The 27,876-nt window shown below is 43.7% G+C and overlaps 1 protein-coding gene and 1 pseudogene across 1 annotated transcript; one reads left to right on the top strand and one right to left on the bottom strand.

Moving 5' to 3' along the window:
* Positions 1 to 766: 766 nt before the first annotated feature.
* Positions 767 to 27,492, top strand: LOC105493466 (HHIP like 2). The gene is made up of 9 exons (XM_011761152.2): positions 767 to 1,101; positions 4,626 to 5,278; positions 6,658 to 6,801; positions 8,466 to 8,797; positions 9,987 to 10,113; positions 17,652 to 17,797; positions 22,684 to 22,765; positions 26,042 to 26,124; positions 26,875 to 27,492. Exons 1-9 carry the CDS (start codon positions 781 to 783, stop codon positions 27,153 to 27,155), a joined length of 2,169 nt encoding a protein of 722 aa, XP_011759454.2. The 5' UTR covers positions 767 to 780; the 3' UTR covers positions 27,156 to 27,492.
* On the bottom strand, positions 13,962 to 14,703 carry LOC112428840 (SAP domain-containing ribonucleoprotein pseudogene; annotated as a pseudogene).
* Positions 27,493 to 27,876: the final 384 nt, after the last annotated feature.

The raw sequence follows: 27,876 nt of genomic DNA, 5'->3' as shown, positions 1-27,876 counted from the left end.
TTGATCTTGGACATCCCTGCCTCCAGAAATGTGACAATACATTTCTATTATTTATAAATTACAGTCTGTGGTGTTTTGTTACAGCGACATGGACTAAGATTCCCCTTCTTTTCCTTCACTGTGTCCTCTTTCCTCTCCTTGGTCCTTACTGTGGATGCAAGATTCACGAAATGCCCTCTCTTCCTACCATTCCAAATATACACCTTGCCAGATCCCAGGAGTTATGCAGCACACCCCGCCTCCTGCCATGGCCCCTCCATATGCCCCACCCCCTTGGGGCCCTTCAGCACTGTAGGAGCCATTGAAGCTTTCCTTCTACAGAGTGTGAAGTCTGGGATGATGTAATATATGGTGTTCTCATGCTGACTCTGGGCCACTCAGCCTGTGAAGAAACAGTAAAAAAGTGTGAATTTCTGGGCATCCCCACAGACAGCAGGAATTCTTCCCAGTTTTAAGGAATCCAGCACCTCTGCCACTGACACCATTGCACTTTTGGCTAAGCAAAGGTGTGCCCCCATAACACTAGCAGCACTAGAGTGGGGCTTCATGTTTAGATGGGTTGGGGGAAGGGGGAAGGGACACCTCCCACTGCTTTCAAAGGGAGCCCGCAGGAGGGACACTGCTCAGAAACCACCTTAGCAGGGAGAGGCGGGGAAGAGGAGGGAGGAGGAAGGAGCAGAAAACGGGGTGGAGTGGGGAGAGGAAGAGAGGGAGGACCTTGGGCAGGGCAGGGAAGCCAACCTGAGCAAACACAGCAGCCCGAGTGTTCCCAAGGCCACAATGCTGAGAATGTCCACTCCTAATCTCTGTGGTGGTCTGCATTGCTGGGCCCCCTGGCTCTCTTCTGGCATTCTCTGCCTCTGCCTCATATTCTTATTGGGCCAGGTGGGCTTGCTGCAGGGACACCCCCAGTGCCTGGATTATGGGCCCCCTTTCCAGCCCCTTCTGCACCTTGAGTTTTGCTCTGACTATGAGTCCTTTGGCTGCTGTGACCAGCACAAAGACCGCCGCATCGCTGCCCGGTACTGGGACATCATGGAATATTTTGATCTGAAGAGGCATGAGCTGTGTGGAGATTACATTAAAGACATCCTTTGCCAGGTAGTGAAAAGTGCCTTCCAGCCCCAGGGGTTTGGGTGCTGGGTTGCATGGTGTGGGTCCTGAGTGGAGGGTGCTTTGGGAGCCCAGCCCTTTAGAAGTTCAAGTGCCGGGTGCCTCATCTTTGAGCTGCCATCTTTGGACGCGCACACTGACATGAGCGTGTTCTGAATTTGGTCTCCATGGGTTCCCCAAACCTCTCCCTCTGGGATTCTGCTGGCCCTGATTCTTCTCCAGGCTCCAGGAGAATGAGAGCAATACTCTTCCTGGAGCTCTCAGAGCAGCCATTATTTGCCATGCTCCCTCTGCAGTGCATGGCAAATAACTATTTGCATCCTCTGTGGTGCTCAGAGAGTTAGGCACTTATACCCATGGCATTTACCGAGTGTGTTAAGGGAGGGAGTGGTGGCATCTGTTGGGGTCCAGTCCTTTCTCACCTGGCTGATTTGTGCCAGGGCATCTCTGGTGTCACGATGGTGGCAGCAGGGGTTGGGGACTCTCCCCAGAGTTCTGTCTGCCCAGCACTCCAGAGCTGGAAGAGAGAGATGCAAGCTGCTGCGTAACAGTGACTCACAGTTTCTGCTTCTCCTGGTTGCCCAACAGCCAAAATCCACATCCCTGGGAGGCATCGTTTTGGTTGAGCTCAGCCTGAAAACAAGACGGGTGTAGTCTGCACACACAGACTTTGTAGGAAGAGGATGTTTGGGGGTTAATGGAGAGAGGTCAGCATTTGGAAAGCTGATGAAAGAGGTTGCCTGGGGAGGACCCCTCTAATGATGTTGGGGAGGACAGACAAGAAGTCCAGGCAGCCTTTTGAACTGAGACCCCTTGGGCTTGTCAGCACAATGACTTGGCTATCCACAGGCGTCTCTTCATGACCACTGTTCCTGAACTTGCTGACCACTGTAACTGCCACACAAGATGTGGAGTGGTTAAGTGAGCTTCCCAGAGTCCAGGAGAGAATTACAGCTGAGCCAGGCCCAGAAAGTCAGCCACCTGGGTGGCACCGCCTGGGGCTACACTCTTGGACACCACTCCTCAGCTGTTTCCTGGAGAATTAACTCTAGGATACCCATTAGGGTAGAAGCTGAGCTTTTACAAGCAGCACTGAGAATTTATTTCTGAGATCTCCCCTAATAAAAATGTATACCCCTGACCCTTCCCTCTTGCATAACGTTTCAGAAAGTCAAAGTCAGCAGTTCTGTTGTTTCAGGGATTTGAGGAATAAGAACAATTTCAGCCAAACAATCCTACACATGTTTATTTGTTCCCATTTATAAGGTCCTCTTTCTTCCCCAACACATGTAGTGTGTACCCAGCAATGATTCTGCAGGCAGTTGTTATGATCCTCATTTTACTGATGAGGGCTCAAGAGTTTAGATGACTTACGCAAGGCAAAACAATCCTGGGGCACAAAGCTAGATGCTCAGGCTCCAAGTTTTGTGCCCTTTCAGTCACACCATGCTAAAGTATAGTAACAGCAGCACTGGCTTGTTTACTTAATGGTTTTCTGAGGTCCCCAAACTATGTGCTCCATTGGAAGGAGACTTTGTGCGTTTCGCTCACTGCTGCATCCCAGTCAATGTAGAGAACAGTGCCTGGCACGTAAGAGAGACTCAACAGGAGGGTCACATAGGACTCTTTTTTTTTTTTTTTGAGACAGAGTCTTACTCTGTCACCCAGGATGGAGTGCAGTGGCATGGTCTTGGCTGACTACAACCTCTGCCTCTTGGGTCCAAGCAATTCTGCCTCAGTCTCCTGAGTACCTGGGACTACTGGTGTGTGACACCATGCCTGGCTTTTTTTTTTTTTTTTTTTTTTTCGTATTTTTAGTAGTGACAGGGTTTCACCATGTTGGCCAGGCTGGTCTTGAACTCCTGACCTCAGGTGATCTGTGCACCTCATCCTCTCAAAGAGCTGGGATTACAAGCGTGAGCCACTGTGCCTGGCCAGAGACCTTATGGCCTTTAATTGTCTTCCTTTAAAGTAGGGAAGTATCTGCTTAGTTACTGTGCTAATTGAGTAGAAGCAACTTTGCAAACTCTAAATGGCTGCATGAGAGTGTGCCATAGTAGTGGTTCTCTTTCCACAGCCCCCTTCTATTCTCTAGTATTGGATCCTTAATTCAGTCTCCCCTCTCTCTTTTTCCCACTCTCCGAGAGTGGACAGAATGAGCAAGGGGACACTTAAGAGTGGGTCGGTCATGTTGCTTCTTGACAGCTGCTGTAATAAGTGTCTTAAATGGAAACAGACACCCCGAGGGGAGCCTGTGAATCTCTGGGCTCCTTCTTCCCCTCCGCCCAATGACCGAAAGCTGGCTCTGCAATCTACAATTAGAGGAAATAAGACAGAACAGGGAACTCACATATACATGAAAAACGCTGCTGGTCCTTTTGTGAAGCGATGGGAGCACAGAGGTGAATGAGATGGTTCTGCGCAGGCTGGCTGGCTCAGGAGAGTCATTAGTGATCAGAAGGGGGCTTCTGGGCCAATAGGTGAACTCTGCTGGAACGCACGGCTCCAAACGACACCCTTTGAATTGGACTTTCTTACCTTTCTAATTTCAGTTGCCTCTGCCTTTCATCACTACTGGGAGTCGCTCATCTGCTCACAATATTCTATTTTTCTTCTAAAAAGTGTTATAGTCTAGGGAGGTCTGAGTAGCAGCTACTCCTTTGGGCAAATAGTCCTCATATGTTTGTGTAAGGAGCAGGCACATTGCCCTATAGCCACAATTCAAATGTGTATAGGTTCCAGCATGGTACTTTGCATATATTAAACACTGAAATATTTTAAGTAAATAATTGAAGAAATTGCTAGACACCTAATCTCCGAGAGTGATACATCCAATGTCCATTTTGATAATTTTATTTTTCATTGTAAAATATTCCAAAAATATGGAAAAGCACAGAAAAATTAAATAATTAACACTGTATCTCCAACAACCATATTTGAACAAATATGAAATTTTTGCCAAATTGTTTCATATTTGTATAAAGAAATAAAATCTTAGTAGATACAGCATCCATAAGAAAATGAGGCTGGGCAGACACGGTGGCTCATGCCTGTAAATGCCAGCACTTTGTGATATTGAGGAGGCAGGAGAATCACTTGAGCCCAGGAGTTTGAGATCAGCCTAGGCAACATGGTGAAGCCGTCTCTACAAAAAATAAAATAAAATGAAAATTAAAAAAATAAAAAGAAAGAGATCTAGAAATTTAGTAATTTTTTGAAAAAATATTCATGCATAATTTAATAAAACTTTAAATGTCAAAAACTAGGCTGAAATGTTAGAGATAGCGTAGTGAATATGAGAGATTTTCCCTGCTTTCTGCCTTCCAGGAGCATTAACTGGGTAGAAAATCACAGAGAAGAGTTTTAGCAGCAGTTGGTAACAAAAACTCCAGAATCCTGACTTTTTTCCCCGAGGACCATTTTTTCTTTTCTGCTTGCTCAAAACGTGAGCTTGCTCAAAGCGCTGGTATGGCAGGTCTGATGCTGAGCCTGAGCTCCGCGTTCTTTTCTAGGAGTGCTCGCCCTACGCAGCCCACCTCTACGACGCCGAGAACCCCCAGACGCCCCTCCGGAATCTCCCCGGCCTCTGCTCTGATTACTGCTCTGCCTTCCATTCTAACTGCCACTCCGCCATCTCCCTGCTGACCAATGACCGAGGCCTCCAGGAGTCTCACGGAATGGACGGTGTCCGCTTCTGCCACCTCCTGGATCTTTCTGACAAGGACTATTGCTTCCCCAACGTCCTGAGGAACAACTATCTCAACCGCAACCTGGGCATGGTGGCCCAGGATCCTCGGGGCTGCCTGCAGCTCTGCCTGAGCGAGGTGGCCAACGGGCTGAGGAACCCCGTCTCCATGGTCCATGCCGGGGACGGCACCCATCGCTTCTTTGTTGCCGAGCAGGTAGGAGTGGTGTGGGTCTATCTCCCTGATGGGAGTCGCCTGGAGCAACCCTTCCTGGACCTCAAGAACATCGTGTTGACCACCCCATGGATCGGGGATGAGAGAGGCTTCTTGGGGTTGGCTTTTCACCCCAAATTCCGCCACAATCGCAAGTTCTATATTTATTATTCGTGCCTGGACAAGAAGAAGGTAGAAAAGATCCGGATTAGTCAGATGAAGGTTTCTCGGGCTGATCCTAACAAAGCTGACCTGAAATCAGAGAGGTGAGAGGTACTCATGAGAGCCTGCTGCTGTACTGTATTCCAAAATAATGCCCACCAAGTCTGTGGGATAATAGAGGGGAATTTTACTGATTTTACAGAACTACTCCAACTGTTGAGAAAGGAGTCACTGTGGACTGAGGACGGCCCAAGTTAGACTCTTGAGTTAAGGCTGTTTAATGGGATGTAGCCATCACCTTACAGTTACCCTGAATAAAGACATACTTGCCTGTCTTTACAAAGGGTAAGCAAGGACCAACAGTCATAAGGGTCTGAGAAAGAATTATAGATAACATCAACATGTGAAACATAATAGTAGCCTCTGATTATTATGTGGCCATTACATCCCAGGCCCTTTACTTTGAATGTGGGATTTCTCATTCTAACTGGAAGCTGTGGCACAAGGCCATCAAGCTATGGCTGCATGGCCAAGTGAAGACTCAGTTTTAACTGACCCCAAGCTCATGCTCTTTCCACCCTACCACTCTGCCTTTTTTTTCCCCTTCTTCTCCTTTCTCCCTTGCCTCTTTTCCCATGGTAGACAGGTTGGAGGATTGCAAAGAGCATAAAGAACTGGTAGATTAACCCCTCTTAAGTTGTTCAAAAGAAGGGATGGAGCATTCTGGTAGGGCAGAGAGTAAGGGCAAGCCCTAGAAAAGGACAGTTGTTACCCTGGCTGGTTCCACAGCTCATTAAATCATGGTATGAAAGAAAAATGAGGCTGGGCATGGTGGCTCATGCCTGTAATACCAACACTTTGGGAAGTTGAGGCAGGCGAATCATTTGAGGTCAGGAGTTCAAGACCAGCCTGGCCAACATGGAAAAACCTTGTCTCTACCAAAAATCAGCCAGGCATGGTGGCACATGCCTGTAGTCCCAGCTACTCAGGAGGCCGAGGCAGGAGAATTGCATGAACCTGGGAGGCAGAGGTTGCAGTGAGCCAAGATCACACCATTGCATGCCAACCTGGGTGACAGAGCAAGACTCCAGCTAAAAAAAAAAAAAAAGCCAGATGCGGTGGTAATCCCAGCTGTGGGAGGCTCTCAGCTGAGGCAGAATTGCTTGAATCTGGAGGTGGAGGTTGCAGTGAGCTAAGATTGCACCATTGCACTCCAGCTTGGATGCAGAGTGAGACTCTGTCTAAAAAAAAAAAAAAAGAGAGAGAGAAAAGAAAAATGAGCCATGAAAGAGTTATACCAAGAAAAAAGGGTCATCTCAGAGCCCCAAAGCTACCTGCTTTGTGATCCTCAAAAACTCAGAAGCAGGTCTTAGCTGACTTGGCAAATCTTGGTGGCTTGGACCAGTCATTTCTGGGTATCTCAAGAGGATGTAACTTTAGCTTGTGTCAAATCCTAATGCATGGTTTCCTTTTTCTCTTCCAGGGTCATCTTGGAGATCGAAGAACCAGCCTCAAACCATAATGGCGGACAACTTCTTTTTGGCCTAGATGGCTATATGTACATATTCACTGGGGACGGGGGACAGGCTGGAGACCCCTTTGGCCTGTTTGGAAATGCTCAGAACAAGTAAGCTGGGTGGAGGCTGGGACCCTGTCCCATCAGAGTGAGCCCCTGGTACGGTGTTTTTGCAGGGATGGCATCAAACTCAAATCACATGCTGCAAGATGTAGTCCACTCCATTGAGGCAATGGGAGGAATGTTTGGTTTTCAGTTCCATAAATTTCAGACACAGTATATTTTGGTAGTTAATATTATTAATGCTCAATATAACTGTCAGAGTGTTATGTAAAGGAGAATTCGGGATTTTAAAAATATATATATCACCAGGTCATTATTCACCACACTAATCATCTAATTCAATTCCACTCAATAATATTATTGAACACCATGTTCCAGGTGCTGTGCTAGGCCCTGGAGACACATGAGAAGTTAACTACTGAGAGCCAATGTGTATTAGGTGCTTGCAGCTTGTCAGGCACTGGTCTAAGTACATTTGAGAAGGTAATTTTAACAACCTTCAAGGGCAAGAATTTATATCTAATATCTATTTTGTTAATTGATATATCACCAACACTTAGGACAGTGCCTGGCACAAGGGAGCCTTTCCATAATTACACATGGAATGAATGAATCATATGAAGTATACATATAATAGTATCCATCTTACAGACAAGCAAATGGAGGCACAGAGGTAATACAATGAGTAAGTGGAAAAAACAGAATCCCAACCCACACAATATGGCGCCAGAGCCCAGTGATGCTGTGTTGCCTAGACAAAGGTCATGTGGTCCTTCTGCCCTTTGCACCCAGTAAGCACTTGGCTTCTATTGTTCCTAGTAATAGAAATACTGAGGTTAATAATAATACAAAGCTAACATTTGTCAAATACCTACTGTGATTCAAGAATTGCATTAAACGCTATATACACAATAACTCATTTAACCCTTATATCAAAACCACACTGCAAGGTAAATAATATTTATCTAGCAATATATTTTAAATAGAGATGGGGTCTCACTGTTTTGCCTAGGCTGTTCTTGAACTTATGGCCTCAAGCTATCCGCCCACCTCAGCCTCCCAAAATGTGAGATTACAGGCATGAGCCACTGCACCTGGCCAATATATTAAAAATAATAGCAGCCTCTGATTATCATGTGTCCATTAGATTCCAGACCCTTTACTTGAGTGTGAAATTTCTCATCATCATAGGAAGCAGTGGCACAAGGCCATCAGTTACTCTCCTCTGACTTTCAAATGAGGAAAGTCAGTCCCAGAGACCATAGTCATTGGCAGAGCCTCCCAAACACTTCTGTTCTGTTCTTTTAACTGACCACGTTGTTAAATAAAGAATAAACAGTGTAACTAGCTTCTTTTAAAAATTTGTCATATTAGACCAAATCAGAGAGAAGCTGTCCTCATCATTAAAATAAGAATTGAAGCTGCAACTTGCTCAGGGTCAAATGGGCCAAGATCACATCAAATTTTTGCCTCGTAGTTCTTTTTGAGCCAAACATGCGGCAGTCTTAAATATCTTGTATAGATTTAAAAGAAAATCTTCAAGCTCATTCTTGCTGGTACAAAAAAATAAGGAAAATAAGAAGTCACATCTTCCCATGTGATCCTTAGCAGTCTCTTGGCATCAACTATGAGTCGGCCCTTGTGGGTTGTCTCTTCCAGTCCTGTGCTTTCCTTGGTTACCTGATTCTGTTTCCTGGCCTTCTTTCTTTCAGAAGTTCCCTGCTGGGAAAAGTTTTAAGGATCGATGTGAACAGGGCAGGCTCAGATGGCAAGCGGTACCGAGTCCCCTCGGACAATCCGTTTGTTTCTGAGCCAGGGGCCCACCCCGCCATCTATGCCTATGGGATTAGGAACATGTGGCGCTGTGCTGTGGACCGAGGGGACCCCATCACGCACCAGGGTCGAGGCCGGATATTCTGTGGGGACGTGGGCCAGAACAGGTTTGAAGAGGTTGACCTCATTGTGAAAGGTGGCAATTACGGCTGGAGAGCCAAGGAAGGGTTTGCATGTTATGACAAAAAACTTTGTCACAATGCCTCTTTGGGTAAGTAAGAAGCTCTCTCGGTGATTTCTTGGATGAGTTGAGTGGGCTGGAGGTGGAGGTGGGGAATAAAACCTGAATGTCCTGCCCTGCAGGTCATTTAAATCACGCCTTGTTCGTGTCCTGTGGTGTAGTGCTTCTCCAATCCGTCCTCCAGCCACTCACTGGCACCAGTGACATCTTGGCAGTGGCTATTTTAAAAAAGTGAATTCCTAGACTCTGCCTCAGACCTAATGAATTTGAATTTTGGGTAGATTGGAGGCATGAGATTGACGTAGGAATCTGTATTTTAGTAAGTTACCCACATTAATTTTAGGCAAATTATTTTGAGAACCACTGGCACAGCAAAATTGGTGTATGTTTTTATTTATTTCCCAACTGGTACAGGCCACTGAAATGATATTCTGCATATAGTCAAGTAAGAGGACACTTTCTTTTCTTTTTTTTAGACAGAGACTTGCTCTGTCACGAGGTTGGAGTGCAGTGGCACGATCTCGGCTCACTGCAACCTCCGACTCCCTGGTTCAAGCAATTCTCCTGCCTCAATCTCCTGGGATTACAGGCATGTGCCACCAATCCCAGCTAATTTTTGTATTTTTAGTAGAGATGGGGTTTCACCATGTTGGCCAGGATGGTCTCAATCTTCTGACCTTGTGATCCGCCTGCCTCAGCCTCCCAAAGTGCTGGGATTACAGGCGTGAGCCACCATGCCCAGCCCAGGACACTTTCTAAACACCAATAATCAAGGTGTGATTTAGAAACTCCACCTGGCTCAAAATTCTAGTGTTCTGACTCTATTACTACTTCTTAGTCTTTTCTTGTCCTCTAAGTTATAAAGCAGTCTTACAGACTGTGACAATATTTTCCATATCCTTAAACCAGGGTATCTGCTATATCAACCTACAGGGAAAACTTAGCCATGTGAATTTCCAGGTCACTGCGTCATAGATGGAGGGAATTTTTGGCTTCCTCTCTGCCTGAGGATAGCAGTTAAGTAGGAAGCTTGCAAATATTGTGGATGGCCTATTGAGAACAATAAACATGATTTACTTGCTTGCCTGTCCTACTGAAGACCAAGAGGTAAAGTGTTCTTCACTGAATTAGGCAACTGCATTAAAAAGTCCCCTTCTTCCTCCTTGAAGCTTTCAATTTTAGGCCACGACTCTCACTCTCTTTCCTCTCCCCTGGACAGATGATGTTCTGCCAATCTATGCTTATGGCCACGCAGTGGGGAAATCAGTCACGGGAGGTTATGTCTATCGTGGTTGTGAATCCCCAAATCTCAATGGCCTGTATATCTTTGGAGACTTCATGAGTGGGTAAGGAAGGACTGATGTCCCTTCTCTCTCTTTTTATTTGAACACTTTTACTGAGGTATAACTTACATATGGTGAAATATAATCATGTAGGAGCACAGTTGTATGATGTTTTACAAATGTATGCACTCATATTTCCAGCAACCATATCAAGAGGCAGAACACTTCCATCACCCTAGGAGGCTCCTTCTTTTCTATTGCCTCTCTCTCTCTCTGTTTCTCTCTCATACCAGGGGCTCACTTTAAAGGGACAGGGGCCCAGCTTCCATCCAGCTTACTTGCTCTGAGCATTTCCAAACATGCCAAAGGGATCTCCAGCCTGTCCCCCGTCCCCAGTGAATATGTACATGTAGCCATCCAGGCCTAAAATAAATTGTCTCTCTCTCTCTGTCTCACACACACACACACACACACACACACACACACACACACACACACACACCCCGCAGCCAGAGATAGGCACTCCCACCACAGCTTAGTTTCTGGAACTTCGTATATAAATGGAATCATGATAGTATGGACTCTTCTTTCTGTGCTTGGCTTCTTTAACTTGGCAATGTCTGTGGGATTCATCAATGTTGTTTCCATGTATCAGTAATTTGTCTTTTTTATTGCTTTGTAAAATTCAATTGTATGAATACACCACAATTTATTCATCTATTCTCTGTGTTGCTGATGGACATTTTGGCTATTCCCAGTTATGAAATATTGTGAATAACATGGCTACTATATTTTATAGTTTTCAGTGTAGAGATCTTGCATATTTACTTATCTCTTAGTGTTTGATGTTATAGTAAATGTTATTTTGTTAAATTCCAGTTTCTGATTGTTAATTGTTAGTATGTAGAATTTTTTTTATATTGAGCTTGCATCTGGCAACCTTGCTGAACTCCTTGTTCATTCTGATTGCTTTTTTATAGATTCTACTGGATTTTCTATGTGGAAGGTAATTTTATTAGAAGGTCTGTGAATATAGACACTTTTACTTTCTTTCTTTTCTTTCCTTTTCTTTTTTGTTTTTTGAGATGGAGTCCAGACTGGAGTGCAGTGGCGCAATCTCAGCTCACTGCAAGTTCCATCTCCTGGGTTCACACCATTCTCCTGCCTCAGCCTCCCGAGTAGCTGGGACTACAGGCACCCGCCACCACGCCTGGCGAATTTTTTGTATTTACTTTTTTTTTTTGAATTGGAAGCCTGCTCTTATTTTTTAACTGGCTTACTGCTCTAGCTTAATCTCAGTGCGGTGTTGAGTAGAAGTGGGGGAAAGCATTCATTTTCACCATCATATTGGTGTGATGTTACTGTGTGACATCACACCAATATGATGTCAGCTGTAGGTGATTTCTACACACCCTTTATCAAGCTGGGGACATTTTCTTTTATTTCTAGTCCTTTGAGAATTTGTATTAGATATAGATGTTGGGTTTTGTCAAAGGCTTCTTTTCATCTTTTGATGAATCATGTGGGCTTTTAAAATTTTTAGTTTCTTAATATGGTGAATTTCGTCAATTGATTTAAAAATTGTTAGAGCAGTCTTGCATTCTGAGAAAAATACCACTTGGTCATAATGCATTATCTTTTTTTTTTGAAATAAGGTTTTGCTCTGTTATGTAGGCTGGACTGCAATGGCACGATCATAGCTCACTACAGCCTCGAACTCCTGGGCTCAAGTGATCCTCCCACCTCAGCCTCCCAAGTAGCTGGTGGCACCCAGCTAATTAAAAAAAAATTTTTTTTGTAGAGATGGAGTCTTACTATGTTGCCTAGGCTGGTCTTGAACTCCTGGCTTCAAGCTATTCTCCCACCTTGGCCTCCCAAAGTGCTAGGATTACAGGCATGACCTGCTGCCTCTGGCCCCATCCTTTTTATATATATAGATTTGATTTGTTGGCATGTTGTTTGAAATTTTAAAATCTATGTGCATGAAGGAATAGTGAACTGTAGTTTTTCTTTCTTGTAATATATTTGTCAGACTTTGGAATCAGGGTAAACAGGCTTTATAGAATAAGTACTCCTGTTCAATTACCTGGAAGAGTTTGTGTAAAATAGGTATTATTTTTCCTTATGTGTGCTTCATTCCAAGAAAAACTATCTGGGCCTGAAGTTTTCTATGTGAAAAGACTTTTAATAACAAATTTAATTTCTTTATTAGATTTAATTATTCAGTTTATCTATTTCTTTCTGAGTGAGCTTTGGTAGTCTGTGCCTTTCAAGGAATTTGTCCAGTTTGTCTATGTTGTCAAATGTATTGGCATTCAGTTGTTCATAATATTTCTTTATTATTCTTTAAATATCTATAGAAACTATGGTGATGTCACTTGTCTTGTTCTAGATACAGCTGGTAGTTGTGTCTTCTCTTTTTTTTTTTTTAAATCAGTCTGGTTAGAGGTTTATCCATTTTATTGATCTTCTATAAGAACCAGCTTTTGTGTTCATTGATTTTTTTTCCTATTACTTTTGTGTTTTTTTCTATTTCATTGATTTCTTCTCTTTTTTCTTCCTTCTGCTTGATTTGGGTTTAATTTGCTCTTCTATTTCTAGTTTCTCAAGATGGAAGCTGAGGTTATTGATCTGAGACCTTTCATCTTTACTAATATATGTGTTTAGTGCTATAAATTTTCCCCCAAGTACTACTTTAGCAGTATCCTGTAAATGTTGATATATTGTGTTTTCATTGTTATTCAGCTAAAAATATTTTCTAATTTACCTTTTGATTTCTTTGTCCCATGAGTTATTTCAAAGTGAGATATTTAGTTTTCAACTACCTGAAGATTTTCCAGAGGTCTTTCTGCTATTGATTTCTATTTTAGATTTACTGTGCTCCCAGAACATATTGTATATGACTTGGGGAACTATCTTGGATTTTCTGGGTGGGTCCTAAATGAAATTACAAGCATGTTTAGAAGAGGAAGGTAGGGGGAAATTTGAAGATGTGAGAGATAGAAAGTGATGTGACAACGAAGGCAGAGGGAGAAAAGGTGACATGATGTGGGGCCATGAGTCAAGGCATAGGGACAGCTTTCAAAAGCTGGAAAGAGTGAGGAAACCCATTCTCCTGCAGAGCGTCTGGAGGGAGCACAGTCCTGCCAACACCTTGATCTTGGCTCAGTGAAGACCGTTTCAGAGTTCTGGCATCCAATTCTATAAAAGAATAAGTGTATGTTGTTTTAAGTCACAAAGTTGTGGTAATTTGTAGTCGTGGTAATTTGTTACAGTGGCAATAAGAATGTTATCATTCCTAATGCTCTCAATTCCTTTGGGTAGATGCATGTTTCTATCTGATATCATTTTTCTTCTGTCTGAAGAACTTCCTTTAACATTTCTTGTTGATGGGGTCTATAGTGATGAATTCTTTTCACTTTTGAGTCTTTATTTTGCCTTCATTTTTGAAAGATGTTTTCACTGGGTATAGAAGTCTGTGTTAGCATGTTTTTTTCTTTGATTCTTTAGAGGTTGCCCCACTATTTTCTGGCTTGCATCATTTCCAATGAGAAATCTGCTGCCAGACTTCTCTTTGTTCCTTCATATGTAATATTTCATTTTTTTCCCTATGACTACTTTTTAAGATTTTCCCTTTATCATCAGTTTTGTGCAATTTCATTAAGATATGCCTTAGTTTGGTTTTCTTCATATTTCTTGTGCTTAGAGTTTGTAGCAGTTATTGGATCTGTGAATTTATAGTTTTCACGAAATGTGGAACATTTTTGGCCATTATATCTTCAAATATGTTTCCCTCTGTCTCCCACTCCTTCTCTCCTTTTTTTTTTCTCTTTTCAATTTTTTTTTTAATTAACAAGCTACATAACCAAGAACAAAAACACAGCAACCTTAAAGCTGAAACAGCATTAAGTCAAACTGCTGCTGCAGTTCACGGATGTACCTGGGGTACGTGCTCCCTCATTGCGAGGCAGGATGTAGGCACATGACTGTACATTCAGGCATATATGTGACCAAGAAGAATGAGAGAAATGGAAAACACTGGAGAACAGAAAGTATCAAGGACTTTTCATCAGGCAATCCCAAAGTGCTCTTCTCTCTTCCTGTTCTTTGCCTCTGTATCCTCTGTGGTTCCAGTTCCAGCTGAACTTGTGACAATCCCAAATCGCTCCTTCCTCTTTTTCAGTTTCTCATCATCTTCAGACTTTCTGGAGATTGAAGAGACATTCAAACCAAATCTTTGAGCACTTTCCTTCGGCTTATCCAAGTTAACCATAGGTTTGTTATCAGATGACAGACCTTTTGTTGGAACTGAAGAAATCCCAAACCTAGCTGCCCGACCAGCTTTCTTACTCTCCAGGCACACAGGTACATTGAATCATTCAGCTCTCTTCTGCATTCTCTCAGTCTGTGGTATTTCAGATGTAATCCTCACCACTTTCTTCTCTGCTGCCACATCAACAGTTTTTTTAGGGGGTTCTTCCTCTTTGACAGGGAGCTCAATGGGCTTTGTTTCTTATTCCTCTGTTTCATCTCCCAGAACATCTTCATTTGCCTCCTCTTCAGCGTGTTCTTCAAGATATGCCTGGAGTCTGTGGATAAGATCTTGCTTTGTTCCCTTGGTCTCCAAACCATGAGCAAGATATTCTTGCCTTAGTTCAGCAAGCTTCAGCTTATGGATCTCCACCGTCTTGGTTGCTATCTTGTTACCCCTCCCTTCTCTCCTTTTATTCAGAGGCTCTAATTACATGTATATTGGGCTGCTTAAAGTTGTTCCACAGTTCACCGATGATATATTTGTGTCAAAAATTTTTCTCTGTGTTTCATGTAGGGTAGTTTCTATTGCTATGTCTTTAGTTCATGAATCTTTTCTTTTGTGATGTCTAGCCAGCCATTCATCCCATTGAGTGTGTGTGTGTGTGTGTGTGTGTGTGTGTGTGTGTGTAATCTCAACATATTTTTCACCTCTAGAAACTTGATTTGGGTCTGCTTTGTATCTCTCATATCTCTATATAACTTTTTAAACATATTGAATATAGTAAGAATCATTGTTTGAATGTTCTTGTCTGCTAACTTTAACATCTTCGTCAGTTCTGTGTCAGTTTCGATGGACAGATTTTACTTTTTATTATGGATTCTATTCACCTCCTTCTTTACTTGCCTCGTAATTTTTGATTGGATGCCAGAAATTATTAATTTAACTTAGTAGTGCTGGATATTCTTGTATTCCGATAAATGATTTTGAATTTTGCTTGGAGACATAGTTATTTGGAAGTAGTGTGATTCTTTCAGGTCTTGCTACTAATTATTTACTAAACAGAACCAAAGTAGTGCTTTTTCTAGAGCTTTCTGTTCCTCACTACTGAGTTCTATTCCTCACTACTTATGCTATTCCTGATCCCAAGTAAATGCTAAGTACTTTTTCTTCTAAATCTTTCCTTTGTTTTTAAATATTTTCTCACATGTACCTGCTGTTGAGTATGCTGACGATTACTTCAGGGGAACCTTTGGCAGCTCTCTGGCATTCGTTCTCTGTGCAATTTTCTTCTCTCCAGTATCTATCCTGCAATCTCTTACTGCATTGGTCTTCCTGGACTCTCAGCAATGTCTTTTCAGCTCAAGGAGCCTGCTAGGCTTTGCCTATATTTTCCCTTTCTGTGCTGGACACTCTCAAGGTAGTATGCTGGAACAATCATAGGGTTTACCTTGTTTGTTTCCTGTATCTCAGAGAACATACTCCTATATTGCCTATCTTCAGTATCTTTGAAGTCATTATTATTCTATCTTGTGCAGGTTTTGGGATGTTTAAGATGGGAGAGTAAATCTAGTCCCTGTTAGAAAAGGTGTTCTATTTTTTTTTTTTTTTGAGACGGAGTCTTGCTGTGCCCCAGGCTGGAGTGCAGTGGCGCGATCTCGGCTCACTGCAAGCTCCGCCCCGCCGGTTTCACGCCGTTCTCCTGCCTCAGCCTCCCAAGTAGCTGGGACTACAGGCGCCCGCCACCTCACCCGGCTAATTTTCTTGTATTTTTAGTAGAGACGGGGTTTCACCGGGTTAGCCAGGATGGTCTCGATCTCCTGACCTCGTGATCCGCCCATCGAGGCCTCCCAAAGTGCTGGGATTACAGGCTTGAGCCACCGCGCCCGGCCTAGGTGTTCTATTTTTATGCTGCAATTCTTAGTTACAGAGATGGGGTAAAATGAATAATTGGTCAGGTCCTTTATCATCACTTACTAGATCTTTGGGATTTCATTGTTCTTTATGTTTTTCTCCCTACAACCTCCATTCACTACTGCCCCCATACGCAAATCATTTGGTTAACATGCAGTGATTCTTTATTTATTTATTTATTTTTGAGACGGAGTCAGGTTGGAGTGCAGTGGTGCAGTCTCAGCTCACTGCAACCTCTGCCTCCTGGGTTTAAGCGATTCTCATGCCTCAGCCTCCCAAGCAGCTGGGACTACAGGTGCATGCCAGCATGCCTGGCCAATTTTTGTATTTTCAGTAGAGACAGGGCTTTGCCATGTTGGTCAGGCTGGTCTCGAACTCCTGGTCTCAGGTGATCTGCCTGCCTCAGCCTCCCAAAGTGTTGGGATTACAAGCATAAGCCACTGCACCCAGTCATAGGCAGTGATTCTTAATTGAGGTGTACTTATAAAAATCCCTTGGGTTTGGGATCTCTGTTTCCATAAAACTTTCCAGGTGATTCTGACAAGCACCCTGGGTTTAACCAACTTCCTTTCCCTTTTCTTCTAAAAACCTGCTTTTAGTTCAGATAGATGATAGAGGGATAAGAAGCATCTTTCTGCTACTATATAAGCATACAGCAATAATAATAACAGTAGTTTTTTTTTTTAACCCTTACAATGTGCCACACACATTGGTGAGATCTTTATGTATATTATTTTATTTAACCTTCAAAATTCTGCCCTATGGTAAATTATGTTATCACTCCCCATTTTACAGATGAGGAATCTGAAGCTTAGAGATATTGGGCAACTATCCAAAGGTCACACAACTAATAAAAATAAGATCAGTCTTTTGTAGTGGTGCAGCCTACACAGTGCAGTGCATCAAACTCTTTTTTTTTTTTTTTTTTGAGACAAAATGTCGCTCTGTCACCCAGGCTGGAGTGTGCAGTGGCATGATCTTGGCTCACTGCAACCTCCACGTCCTGGGTTCAAGCCATTCTTGTGCCTCAACCTCCCGAGTAGCTGGGACTATAGGCGTGCACCACCCTGTCTGGCTAATTTTTGTATTTTTAGTAGAGATGGGGGTTTCACCATGTTGGCCAGGCTGGTCTTGAACTCCTGACCTCAAGTGGTCTGCCTGCCTTGGCCTCCCAAAGTGCTGGGATTACAGGTGTGGGCCATTGGGCCTGGCCCAAACTCCTTTTATAATAGAACATGAACTTCCACATCTAGGGCAAGTGGGTGATTGAAATATCTCTGAAGAAGCTTTTTGGTTGCTTGGAGGGAGGCTAGTTATTGATCTCTCAATGGGAGACTCAGTCCTAGTACTCAAGGGTCCCTGATTCTAGGAGAAAAAGTATCCTGCAGAGTGGATATATGGATTCCTAAAACATAAGGTTTTATTTTTCATCTAGTCGACTTATGGCTTTGCAGGAAGATAGAAAAACCAAGAAATGGAAGAAGCGGGATCTTTGCCTGGGCAGCACTACGTCCTGTGCCTTCCCAGGGCTGATCAGCACCCATAGCAAGTTCATCATTTCCTTTGCTGAAGATGAAGCAGGTAACATATGTACAGAGTTGTTTGATTTCTACTTCCTGGAACTTGGATAATCACAGGCATCAACTAAACGTTTATTTTAAATAGTAATTATCACTTCTACTATGATCACTATCACTTAGTCATCTTTTATAATGTACTGGATACTATTCTAAGCACGTCATGTTTTTCACCTTATTTCGTAATCATAACACCCCCATGATAAAATTACTTTTGATTTTTTCTCCTTTTTTTTTGAGACAGAGTCTTGCTCTGTCACCCAGGAGGGAGAGCAGTGGTGCCATCTCTGCTTACTGCAACCTCCGCTTCTGGAGTTCAAGCAATTCTCCTGCCTCAGCCTCCCAAGCAGCTGGGACTACAGGCATCTGCCACCACGCCCAGCTAATGTTTGTATTTTTAGTGGAGATGGGGTTTTGCTGTGTTGGCCAGGCTGGTCTCAAATTCCTGACCTTGGGTGATCTGCCCGCTCAGCCTCCCAAAGTGCTGAGATTACAGGTGTAAGCCACGGTGCCTGGCCCCATGATGTAATTATAATGCTCATTTCACCAATGAAGAAACAGACTGAATATGCCAGCCTACTCCTTCCAGGCTGAACCACACAACTCACTGTGAGGGGGAGATCTATGCTGAACCGCAGTTCTAGGAATGTGGAAAGGGCCAACAGTGGACCAGACTAAATGGGCAGTGGGTGTTTATGCTGCCGGTGCTGTCTGGGAAACGGGCCTCTAGTGATCATCTCACTGGTTGGGCCAGGCTCTTTCCTGACCTTGCCAAGAGTTTGTGAGCAAAGGAGGATTTTATTTATTTATTTATTTAGAAATCTGAGAAAAAGGTAGACATCTAGGTAGGAGGTCCCTCAATAGACAGACTAGGCACGTGTTAAGGGCTTCAGTGAAGCATGATGTGCACATGTACATGAGAGAGAGACCCAGAGAGACTCAGTTCTAATACGTTTCCAAACATTTTATCATCAGAAAACCGATTTTTAACTTCAGCTTTACATAAGTTATGTTTCACTCGGAAAGATAAAGTTTTCAAATTTTAAATATTTTTGTTTTGTTTTATTTGAGGACAGTGAACTTTCCAGTATTTGGCACTAGATATCATCATGTTTAGAGGCAGAGATAATAAGGTGATCTCTCAAGGTCCCTTCCACATCTAGATTCTGTATAGGTGGAAAAAAATAATAATTAAACAACAGAAAACAAAACCAATCAAAAAGAAAAAAAGAAAAAAAAAGATTCTCTGTAGGTATAAACCAGAGTCTCAAAGGATTCTGAAATATTTGGTTTCTTTCCCCTATGGGCTGTGAGGTGGCTGCCTGGGACCTTCACTTGAGTAGGATATAAGGAGACCCAGTCATCTCCCGGACCCTTTCCTCTCAGTTAGCTGATGAACGGATAGTTTGAGATGAATGTTTTATAGGAGCAGAGGAAACTTCAAGAATTTTGGAAACTTCAAGTATTTTAACAGAAAAAAGTCTATGTGAGTTTCAAATTGGAAGTCCAAACATATGAAAAAGGAGAGAAACCACAAGCTGGCAGGATGATGGCCAGTGGAAAGAGAGTGACGTGAAAGCTACAGGCGGTGGTGGGGCTTCTCCTCTGCCGGACACCGCTGTGGGTGAAACCCCCCCAGAGGCTGGACCCCCCGAGTCTGCCCAGGGATCCTGGGCTGCCATCTTCTGTGGCTGTTCTTGGCTTTGGTGACTTGGTTTGTTGTGCTTGTAGATGTCTCACAGTAGAAAACAGTTAAAAAAAAAAAAAAAGCCAAAAAAAACCAGTCATGGTACATCTGGCAAACAAAACAGAGTCCTTGGCTGAATTTTATGGGGTAGACTTGCCAGAGTGTTCCCAAGCCTTTGCCCAAGGGCGGCCCTGAGGCTAATGAGGCTGTTCCTGAGGCAGGTTATTATTATTATTTTTTCCCCGGAGTTGCTTGCTCTTGTGTTTTTGCATAAACTGATTCATATTTTCTGCTCTTGGCATATTCTTTTCCTCTGAGAGGCATTTTTAGATCTGAGCATTATTTCATTATTTTATTACCAGTGCACTGGCTTTAGGTAAGTCACCTTTTACTTGGAACTCGAGCTCTGCCTCACCTATGGCTACAGTTCACGTCCTGGGTCATGTCCTGAGAGTTGATAGCTGGTATGAATTACTGCTGAGCGAATGGCTGGTGCGGAGCTGCCCATTGCTGAGGATTCATTGATGGGATTTCTGAAAGTCAGTCACTGAAGCACATTCCCAAGAGGGCTGGTCAAATGAATTATGTTTGCAGTAAATTTGTATAGCATGCATTTTTGTTTTACATGGCATATTATAGTTTTCTTTTGTTTTTCTCCCCTAAGACATATATTAAAAATATCAGTTGGAAACTACAGATGAAATTCACCTCTAGCATTGTTTTAACCTAAAAATAAAATGGGAAGTCTATGGAATGTGGAAGACATATAATTTACACAAACTGCAGTCCTGCATAGGCAGGGTTTTCAATTTTCTTTTTAGACTAGGAAGGCCTTTGCATGGCCTCGAGGGGCCCCTGCCTATGTACTCGTGGGCCTTTCTTAGACACCACATTTATCGAATGGTAGAATCACTCCAGATGGTGCCTGGGGTTCCAATTCAGACGGAGCAAACTGACTCTGAAGGAGGGTGTGCCCTAATTCATCAGATCTCTTACATGGGGAAGACTATAAATTTAGTTTGTCAGTACACAAAGCATAGTCTGTTAGGCAGCTGCTACCCTGTGTAGTGGCTATGCAAAGACTAAGAGGCTCACACTTAGCACAAGACAAACACTGGTCTCTGTTCTCCACAAAAAGCAGTTGTTTAGAGCTGTTGTGTGGTGGCTCATGCCTGTAATCCTACTGCTTTGGGAGGCTGAGCTGGGAGGATTCCTTGAGTGCAGGAGGTTGAGACCAGCCTGAGCAACATAGGGAGACCCCATCTCTACAAAAAGTTTAAAAAATGAGCCTGATGTGGTGGCATGCACCTGTAGTCCCAGCTACTCAAGTGACTGAGGTAGAAGGTTTGCTTGAGCCCAGGAGGTGGAGGCTACAGTGAGCCATGATTGTGCCACTACACTCCAGTCAGCAACAGAGCAAGACCTTGTCTTAAAAAAAAAAAAAAATCAGTTGTTTAAATAACCCAGAGCTGTATAAAGCTTTAGGTTTTTCAGAATTGCAACTTAATAGACATTTTCTTTCATAAAATTGAGAAAGAGTTGTGTAAGGCACATAACAGCAAGTGAATTTAATTCAGTGTAATGGCACAAACATTGGGTCAGAGAGATGAGAAAGTAATAATAACTATGATTATCGAACACTTTTTTTTTTTTTGAGACAGAGTCTCGCTCTGTTGCCTACTGCACTGGGAGTGTAGTGATGCAGTCTTGGTTCACTGCAACCTATGCCTCCCAGATTCAAGTGATTCTCATGTCTCAGCCTCCTGCATAGCTGGGATTACAGACGTGCGCCACCACGCTCGGATAATTTTTGTATTTTTAGTAGAGGGGGGTTTTGCATGTTGGCCAGGCTTGTCTCAAACTCCTGACCTCAGGTGATCCACCTGCCTCAGCCTCCCAAAGTGCTGGGATTACAGGCGTGAGCTACCGGGCCAGCCTGGTTATCTAACACTTTCGAATTGAATACCTAACAATCACTTGAGGCATTGTGATCCCCATTTTACAAATGAATAAATATCTTGAGGGCTGTGCAGGTGAAGACGTCTCCCAAAATAGCATGGAGAGGAACTGGTGTTATCAGAAATCAAACCAGACTTCTGGGACTCCCCACTGGGGCTTATGACCCCACAGCATAATGTCCCTCACAAATAACTAGACAGCAAGGTGGAATGAGGTAGTTACTGTGAGAAAAGAACATTTCCCAGAGCTCCAAGTGGCAGAAATGGGAAGGAGTGGGGCTCTTTCTAAGAGTGTATTAGTCCGTTTTCACACTGCTGATAAAGACATACTTGAGACTGGGTAATTTACAAAGAAAAAGAAGCTTAGTGGACTCACAGTTCCGCATGGCTGGGAAGGCTTCACAATCATGGTGGAAGGTGAAAGGCACATCTTACATGGTGGCAGAAGAGAGCAAATGAGAGCCAAGAGAAAGGGATTTCCTCTTATAAAACCATATAAAACCGTCAGAGCTCATGAGGCTTATTCACTACCAGGAGAACAGTATAGGGGAAGCTGCCCCCATTATTCAATTATCTCCCATTGGGTCCCTCCCACAATACGTGGGAATTATGGGAGCTATAAGTCACGATGAGATTGAGATTGAGTGGGGACACAGCCAAACCACATCAGAGAGATACAGGAGAGAGTGGGTAGAGGTGATTTTTGTGGGACATGGAAAAGACCAAGAGAAGAGGTGGAGAGTGGGGAGGGTCACCAGGAAATAAGGAACTCAAGGACGGAATGAAAGAGGAAAATGGGAGTAAGGCTGAAGGGAAACAAAACGACTAAAGAAGGGACAAAATAAAGCGACTGACAGATGATCCTCAGCCTGCAGACTGTGTGTATCCAAGTGTTCACAGAGGAAAGAGGTAAGGAAGGAAATGGAGATCCACGGAGGTGAAGTTTCTGAGAGCAAGGAGGTGATAAGGGAGAAAGCTGTTTGGTTTGATAAACAAACATACACATGAAATTACCTCTGCTAGGCCATACACTCAGCTAGTCTTTGGGGGTTCGAAGATGGACTTTCTCCTCAAGGAGCTCACAGCCCAGCGAAGCAGACGTCAGTTAGGTTTCTGGGATTCCATTCTTGGGGCTCACTGCATTTTAGGGCCATAACTTCTTTTTGACCGTTTTCTGTGCATCCAGTTCTGTGTCTCAGTGCTGCCTGATGTCCCATTATTGCCTGTCTATTTTTGTTGCCTTAGGGGAGCTGTATTTCCTGGCAACCTCTTACCCAAGTGCCTACGCACCACATGGATCTATTTACAAGTTTGTTGACCCCTCAAGGTGAGATTTGATGTCATTTTCTTCTCAAATGCATTTTTCTCATTTCTTATCTCCATGGCAGGCCATAAAAACAATCTTCACTGTCCCTCAAATTACCAAAAATTATTGATGAAGCAAACTCATGTTCTAGATGAAAAGTAGTTTGGACAAATAATGGCATAGGACAATGAGTCTATAGAAATTATGAAATACTTGGGAAACGGTCTCTTTGCAGTTGGACATGAAGACCTTGAGTCTTTCTAGGGTTTTCTGACCTAGTCTAGGTCTGTGGCTTTTTTTTTTTTTTGAGATGGAGTTTCACTCTTGTTGCCCAGGTTGGAGTGTAATGGTGCGACCTTGTCTCACCGCAACCTCCGCCTCTCAGGTTCAAGCGATTTTCCTGCTTCAGCCTCCCAAGTAGCTGAGATTACAGGCATGCACCACCATAGCTAGCTAATTTCGTATTTTTAGTAGAGATGGGGTTTCTCCATGTTGGTCAAGCTGGTCTCGAACTCCCAACTTCAGGTGATTCACCTGCCTTGGTCTTCCAAAGTGCTGGGATATCAGGCGTAAGCCACCATGACAGGCTATTTTTTTTTTTTTTTTTAAATATGCTTCTGGAAGTGTCTGTCTGAGGTCATCTAACAACAGGCATACACCTCTAAGCACCTGAGTAAGTACTGCTCCCCTGTCCCCTGGGCTTGGTGCAGATCTCCAGGTCTTTGGCAAATACATTTAACTGCCAAGTTCCTTAGTAGCTCCAGCTGACCTTTTCTGGAGTTTAGTGTTTATTCACTTGCTGGGCTCTATGCTGTTTCCTTCTGCTTCTTTGCTTATCTCTCTCAGAGGCTGACCAACCTCCACCAGCACAGGCAAAAGCCACAATACCACTTCCCGCTTGAGAGGTTGTTGGGTCTGGGTCAGGTTATCTGCCCCGGGGAGGGTGATGCAGTGTATCCATCCTGAGGAGTCTGGGCGGTGCACCAGAATTTTTTTTTTTTTTTTTTTTTTTAATAGAATCTCACTCTGTTTCCCAGGCTGGACTGCAGTGACACGATCTTGGCTCACTGCAACCTCTGCCTCCTGGGTTCAAGCTATTCATGTGCCTCAGCCTCCCAAGTCACTGGGATTACAGGCATGCACCACCACACCCGGCTAATTTTTGTATTTTCAGTAGAGATGGGGTTTTGCCATGTTGCCCAGCCTGATCTCAAACTACTGGACTCAAGTGATCCACCTGCCTCGACCTCCTGAAGTGCTGGATTTACAGGTGTGTGCCACCACGCACCCTGCCCCAGTGCTCTAGATTTATCTGAAAATTCTTGCCAAAGCAAGAAAATCTCCCCCTGAATTAGCTTACAGATAGACCTACAGAAGAAAATTTTCCCCTGAGGCTTATGTTACCCACATCTGGATTGGCATATAGCAGACATGAGGCAAATAGGTCCAGCAACTGGTTAGGGCTTTGGGGCCAGCTCTAGCTCAGCTTCTGTTTGGCCACAGGGCTCTCAGCTTGTGTATTCTTGGAAGTTCCTGGAAGAGGCTCCGTCCCTGAGGCTGTGCCCGGGGTGATGTGCGGATGGTGGAGGGCGGATAGCCAAGGGGTGAATTTAATACTGGGCTGTTTCCACTGCTGGGTCTGCTTCTGTGCACATATCCTGGGCTTAGGAGCTGGAGCAGACTCAGGGTCTTTCAAGTGCTTCTGATGGTTGATGATGCCTTGGTGGGGAGTTCTCTTTCCATTAATAGGCTTCCTATGTGAATCCATTTTTCTTTCCTTTGGCAGTTTTCTGATTTAGCTGGCAGATAATTTAACTCCCCACTTTCACAAGAGCAGCTGTGAGAAGCCATACGGAAAGCGCCCATAAAGCATTTTCACACTGAAGACATCCTTACTCGTTCACCTTTTTTTAAAAAATTGACATTTATGGAGTTATTCCTGTGTGCCAGGCACTGTGCTAAGTGCCATGCATGCGGGCTATCATTTAATGCTGACAGAATTCCAACCAGGCAGGTTAACATCTCACTCTATGGATAAAGAAACTGAAGGCTAGTTAAGTTAAATTACTTGCCCCAGGTGCAGCTAGTAAGACGAGCCTGGAATAGGAACTCAGTTCTCTTTGTGGACAGGTCATTTCAGTGCTACTCCCTCCGTTCAGTTATAACTATATCGAATCACATAGACTTTTTAAACTTCTATAAGTGGACCAGATTCTGCTCTGATTACTTATTCAGCTTGTCTTTGCACTAAATGCATCACTCCCAGCATTTTGAGGGCACCTGACTAATTTATGTATCCATTTCTCCCTCCCATTTTTTTCCTCCTACCATTCCTTTAGGGGTAGCTAAATACAGTGGTTGAGAACACGGACTTGAGCCTGGGCTTGGAATCTTGGCTTTGCCACTGACTAACTGTGTGGCCTTGGGCCTGTTTCTTAGCCTGTGTGAGCCTCAGTTTCCCCTATGTAAAATGAGTATAGTAATAGTACTTACTTCACAGCATTGTTAGGAAGACTCAGTGAGTTAATATTTGCAAAGTATTTAGAATAGTGCCTAAGCACTACATAAGTGTTTGTTAAATAAATACAATTACCTTATTTTTCCCCTCCACCTGGAGTTGGGAGGATGGCAGTGAGAGATAGAGTTGGAGCAAGGCAGAGAAGGCAATGGGGACAGGCTGGGAAGTTCCAACTCTGCTCTCTACAGTGGAAGTACTCTCTGTCCTTAAAGTCCCTTTTATTTCAGAAGATGCACCCGGGGACAAGCAGTTTAAGAATGTGTGTGTTACTAGGCAGAGAAGCAGGCATTGTCTAAGGGCTGTGCCTTGAGTTCTTGAAGACATTTTCTTTAAAGGGAGTCACCAGCACCACCATCAGAAGCAGCAGCAGAATCATGCTCATCATCAGCCTCATCCGTGAACTCTTGTTATGTGCTGGGCACTGTTCCTAGGAAGATGGGGAATATTAGGTTTTGCATTTTATAGATGTGGAGACTGAGACTTAGCAAGGTTTATTTGCCCTGATTACAAGGATGTGAACCCGTTTTGACTGCCACCATGCCCATACTCCTAACTCCCTTTCTGCACTGTCTCTCAAGGGCCTGAGGTGCCCTGTTCTGTCTGTGCCCTTTTACCTCTCCTTCTGAGCTCATAGCATATTTCGTATTACATCTACCCCATCCCCATGGATAAGTAAAGGCTGACCCCAATTCTTGCAAATATACACCCTCTGGTGACCTTGATTTTCTGGTTGTGTCTTCAGAGTCTTGCGTCCTCATGCTTTCTGTTTGTGTTTTTAGGCGGGCACCCCCAGGCAAGTGCAAATACAAGCCAGTGCCGGTGAGAACCAAGAGTAAGCGGATCCCGTTCAAACCACTCGCCAGTGAGTCCATCTTTGAGTCTTAGGCTCAGGCTCTGGTGTAGAGGCTAAGGCAGTGCCCTCAGCAAGCAGGCCATAATTCCCACGGTGGAGTCTTAGTTACCCCCTGAGGGAAATTCAGTCTATACATCTCCTCTGCATAACAGAGGAGTTACGAGTGTGAGGATACCCGCTTCTACTGTGACTGGTTTCCTCTATTCATTCATTCACTCATTCATTCATTCATTTGTTGATTCATTCATTTAATCGTTCATATATTCATTCATTTGGCATCATTCATTTCATACTTTGTGGCAGGAACTATGCTTATCCCTAGAGATACAACAATGAACACTTAAAGCCTATGACGTGTAGGAATTCAGAGTTAAATAGGAGTGGGGATGGGAAGTACAGGCAAATAAAGAAATAAATGTAGCAGTAATGTTCTGGTATAGAAGGATGTTCAGGGCACTGAGAGGGCCCCTAGAATGAGGAATGTTTCCTTGGGGCAGGGTGGGGTTTCCTTGGGGCAGGGTGGGGAGTCAGGAAAGACTTACAGAGGAAGGATACTATCTTAAGGAAACTATTACAGAATCATGTATCACTGGAGTGACCCTTCTAAAAAGCTCATATATTTAGATCAAGGCCAGTTAGAGAATTAAAAAGTATTAATAAAAAGAATTTATATTAAAGAACTCTAATGCAGTTATAGGTTTCTCTTATAGCTACTTTCTGGGACTTATATTTTTCACTAAATAAATGCTGATTTCTCAGAGACAGTCTTGGACTTGCTAAAGGAGCAATCAGAGAAAGCTGCTAGAAAATCTGCAACCTCAGCTTCCGGCCCAGCCCAGGGTTTGTCTCAGAAAGGCTCCTCCAAGAAGCTGGCTTCTCCTACAAGCAGCAAGAATACCCTGCGAGGGCCTGGTACAAAGAAGAAAGCCAGAGTGGGGCCCCAAGTCCCCCAGGGCAAGAGGAGGAAGAGCCTGAAAAGCCACAGTGGCAGGATGAGGCCATCAGCAGAGCAGAGGCGAGCTGGCAGAAGTCTCCCGTGAGCCATTGGTCAAGGTGGCTGACAGGGTGACGTGAGAGAGGAGAGCCACCTCATCAAATGAAAGTCACTGCTGAATAAAGACCTTAGAAGTCTGGGAAGCCAGGATAGAGGTGGGGCAGGGTGGTTTTCCTCTCCCTGGGAAATCTTGCTATCTGCTGAATAAATAAATGCACCTTCTCTGGATGCAGTGCTTCTGTAGGAGACCATATCCCAGATTGCTGGTGCACCTGGGTTATGGTGAGCACTAGTCCATGAGCCTGCTTGGAATCACACTGGATGTCTCCATTTTGTTTTGTAAATACCTATATTCTGAGGTAATAAATCAACACTTGTTCAAACTGACACATATCCTTTGATATCCTGGATATTTGTTTGACATTAGGAAATCTAGCATGCTGTACCACACTTGCATAAGAACCATACTTCACCCTCCTGCTTCACCCCAGGTCTAAGAGGAAGCCTGTGACAAGCTTACAAGGAAAGATCCTTTAAATGTGGTATCTCCTTTCCCCAGCCCAAAGCTCATGAAGTGAACAAGAGCAGGTTCAGTTCTGTACCTCCAGCACTTACTACAGTAATGGCCTGACAGGTTCTTCCTGTGTAGTGCACAGACAAAACCAATTCACTGAGACTACAATATTGCAGTAGAAAAACAGTTTAACACAGAGGCTGCCAACTAGAAGGACTGGAGTTATTACTCAAATCAGTCTCACAGAGAACTC

Source organism: Macaca nemestrina, chromosome 1 (genome assembly GCF_043159975.1).
Source record: "Macaca nemestrina isolate mMacNem1 chromosome 1, mMacNem.hap1, whole genome shotgun sequence".
NCBI lineage: Eukaryota > Metazoa > Chordata > Mammalia > Primates > Cercopithecidae > Macaca > Macaca nemestrina.
This window is presented reverse-complemented; position numbering and strand designations above follow the sequence as displayed.

Coding starts and splice junctions, on each gene's coding strand:
- LOC105493466 (XM_011761152.2), top strand. CDS start 781: ATGCTGAGAATGTCCACTCCTAATCTCTGTGGTGGTCTGCATTGCTGG. Junction 8,798..9,986: donor TTGTCACAATGCCTCTTTGG/GTAAGTAAGAAG, acceptor TCCCCTGGACAG/ATGATGTTCTGCCAATCTAT. Junction 10,114..17,651: donor TTTGGAGACTTCATGAGTGG/GTAAGGAAGGAC, acceptor TTTTTCATCTAG/TCGACTTATGGCTTTGCAGG.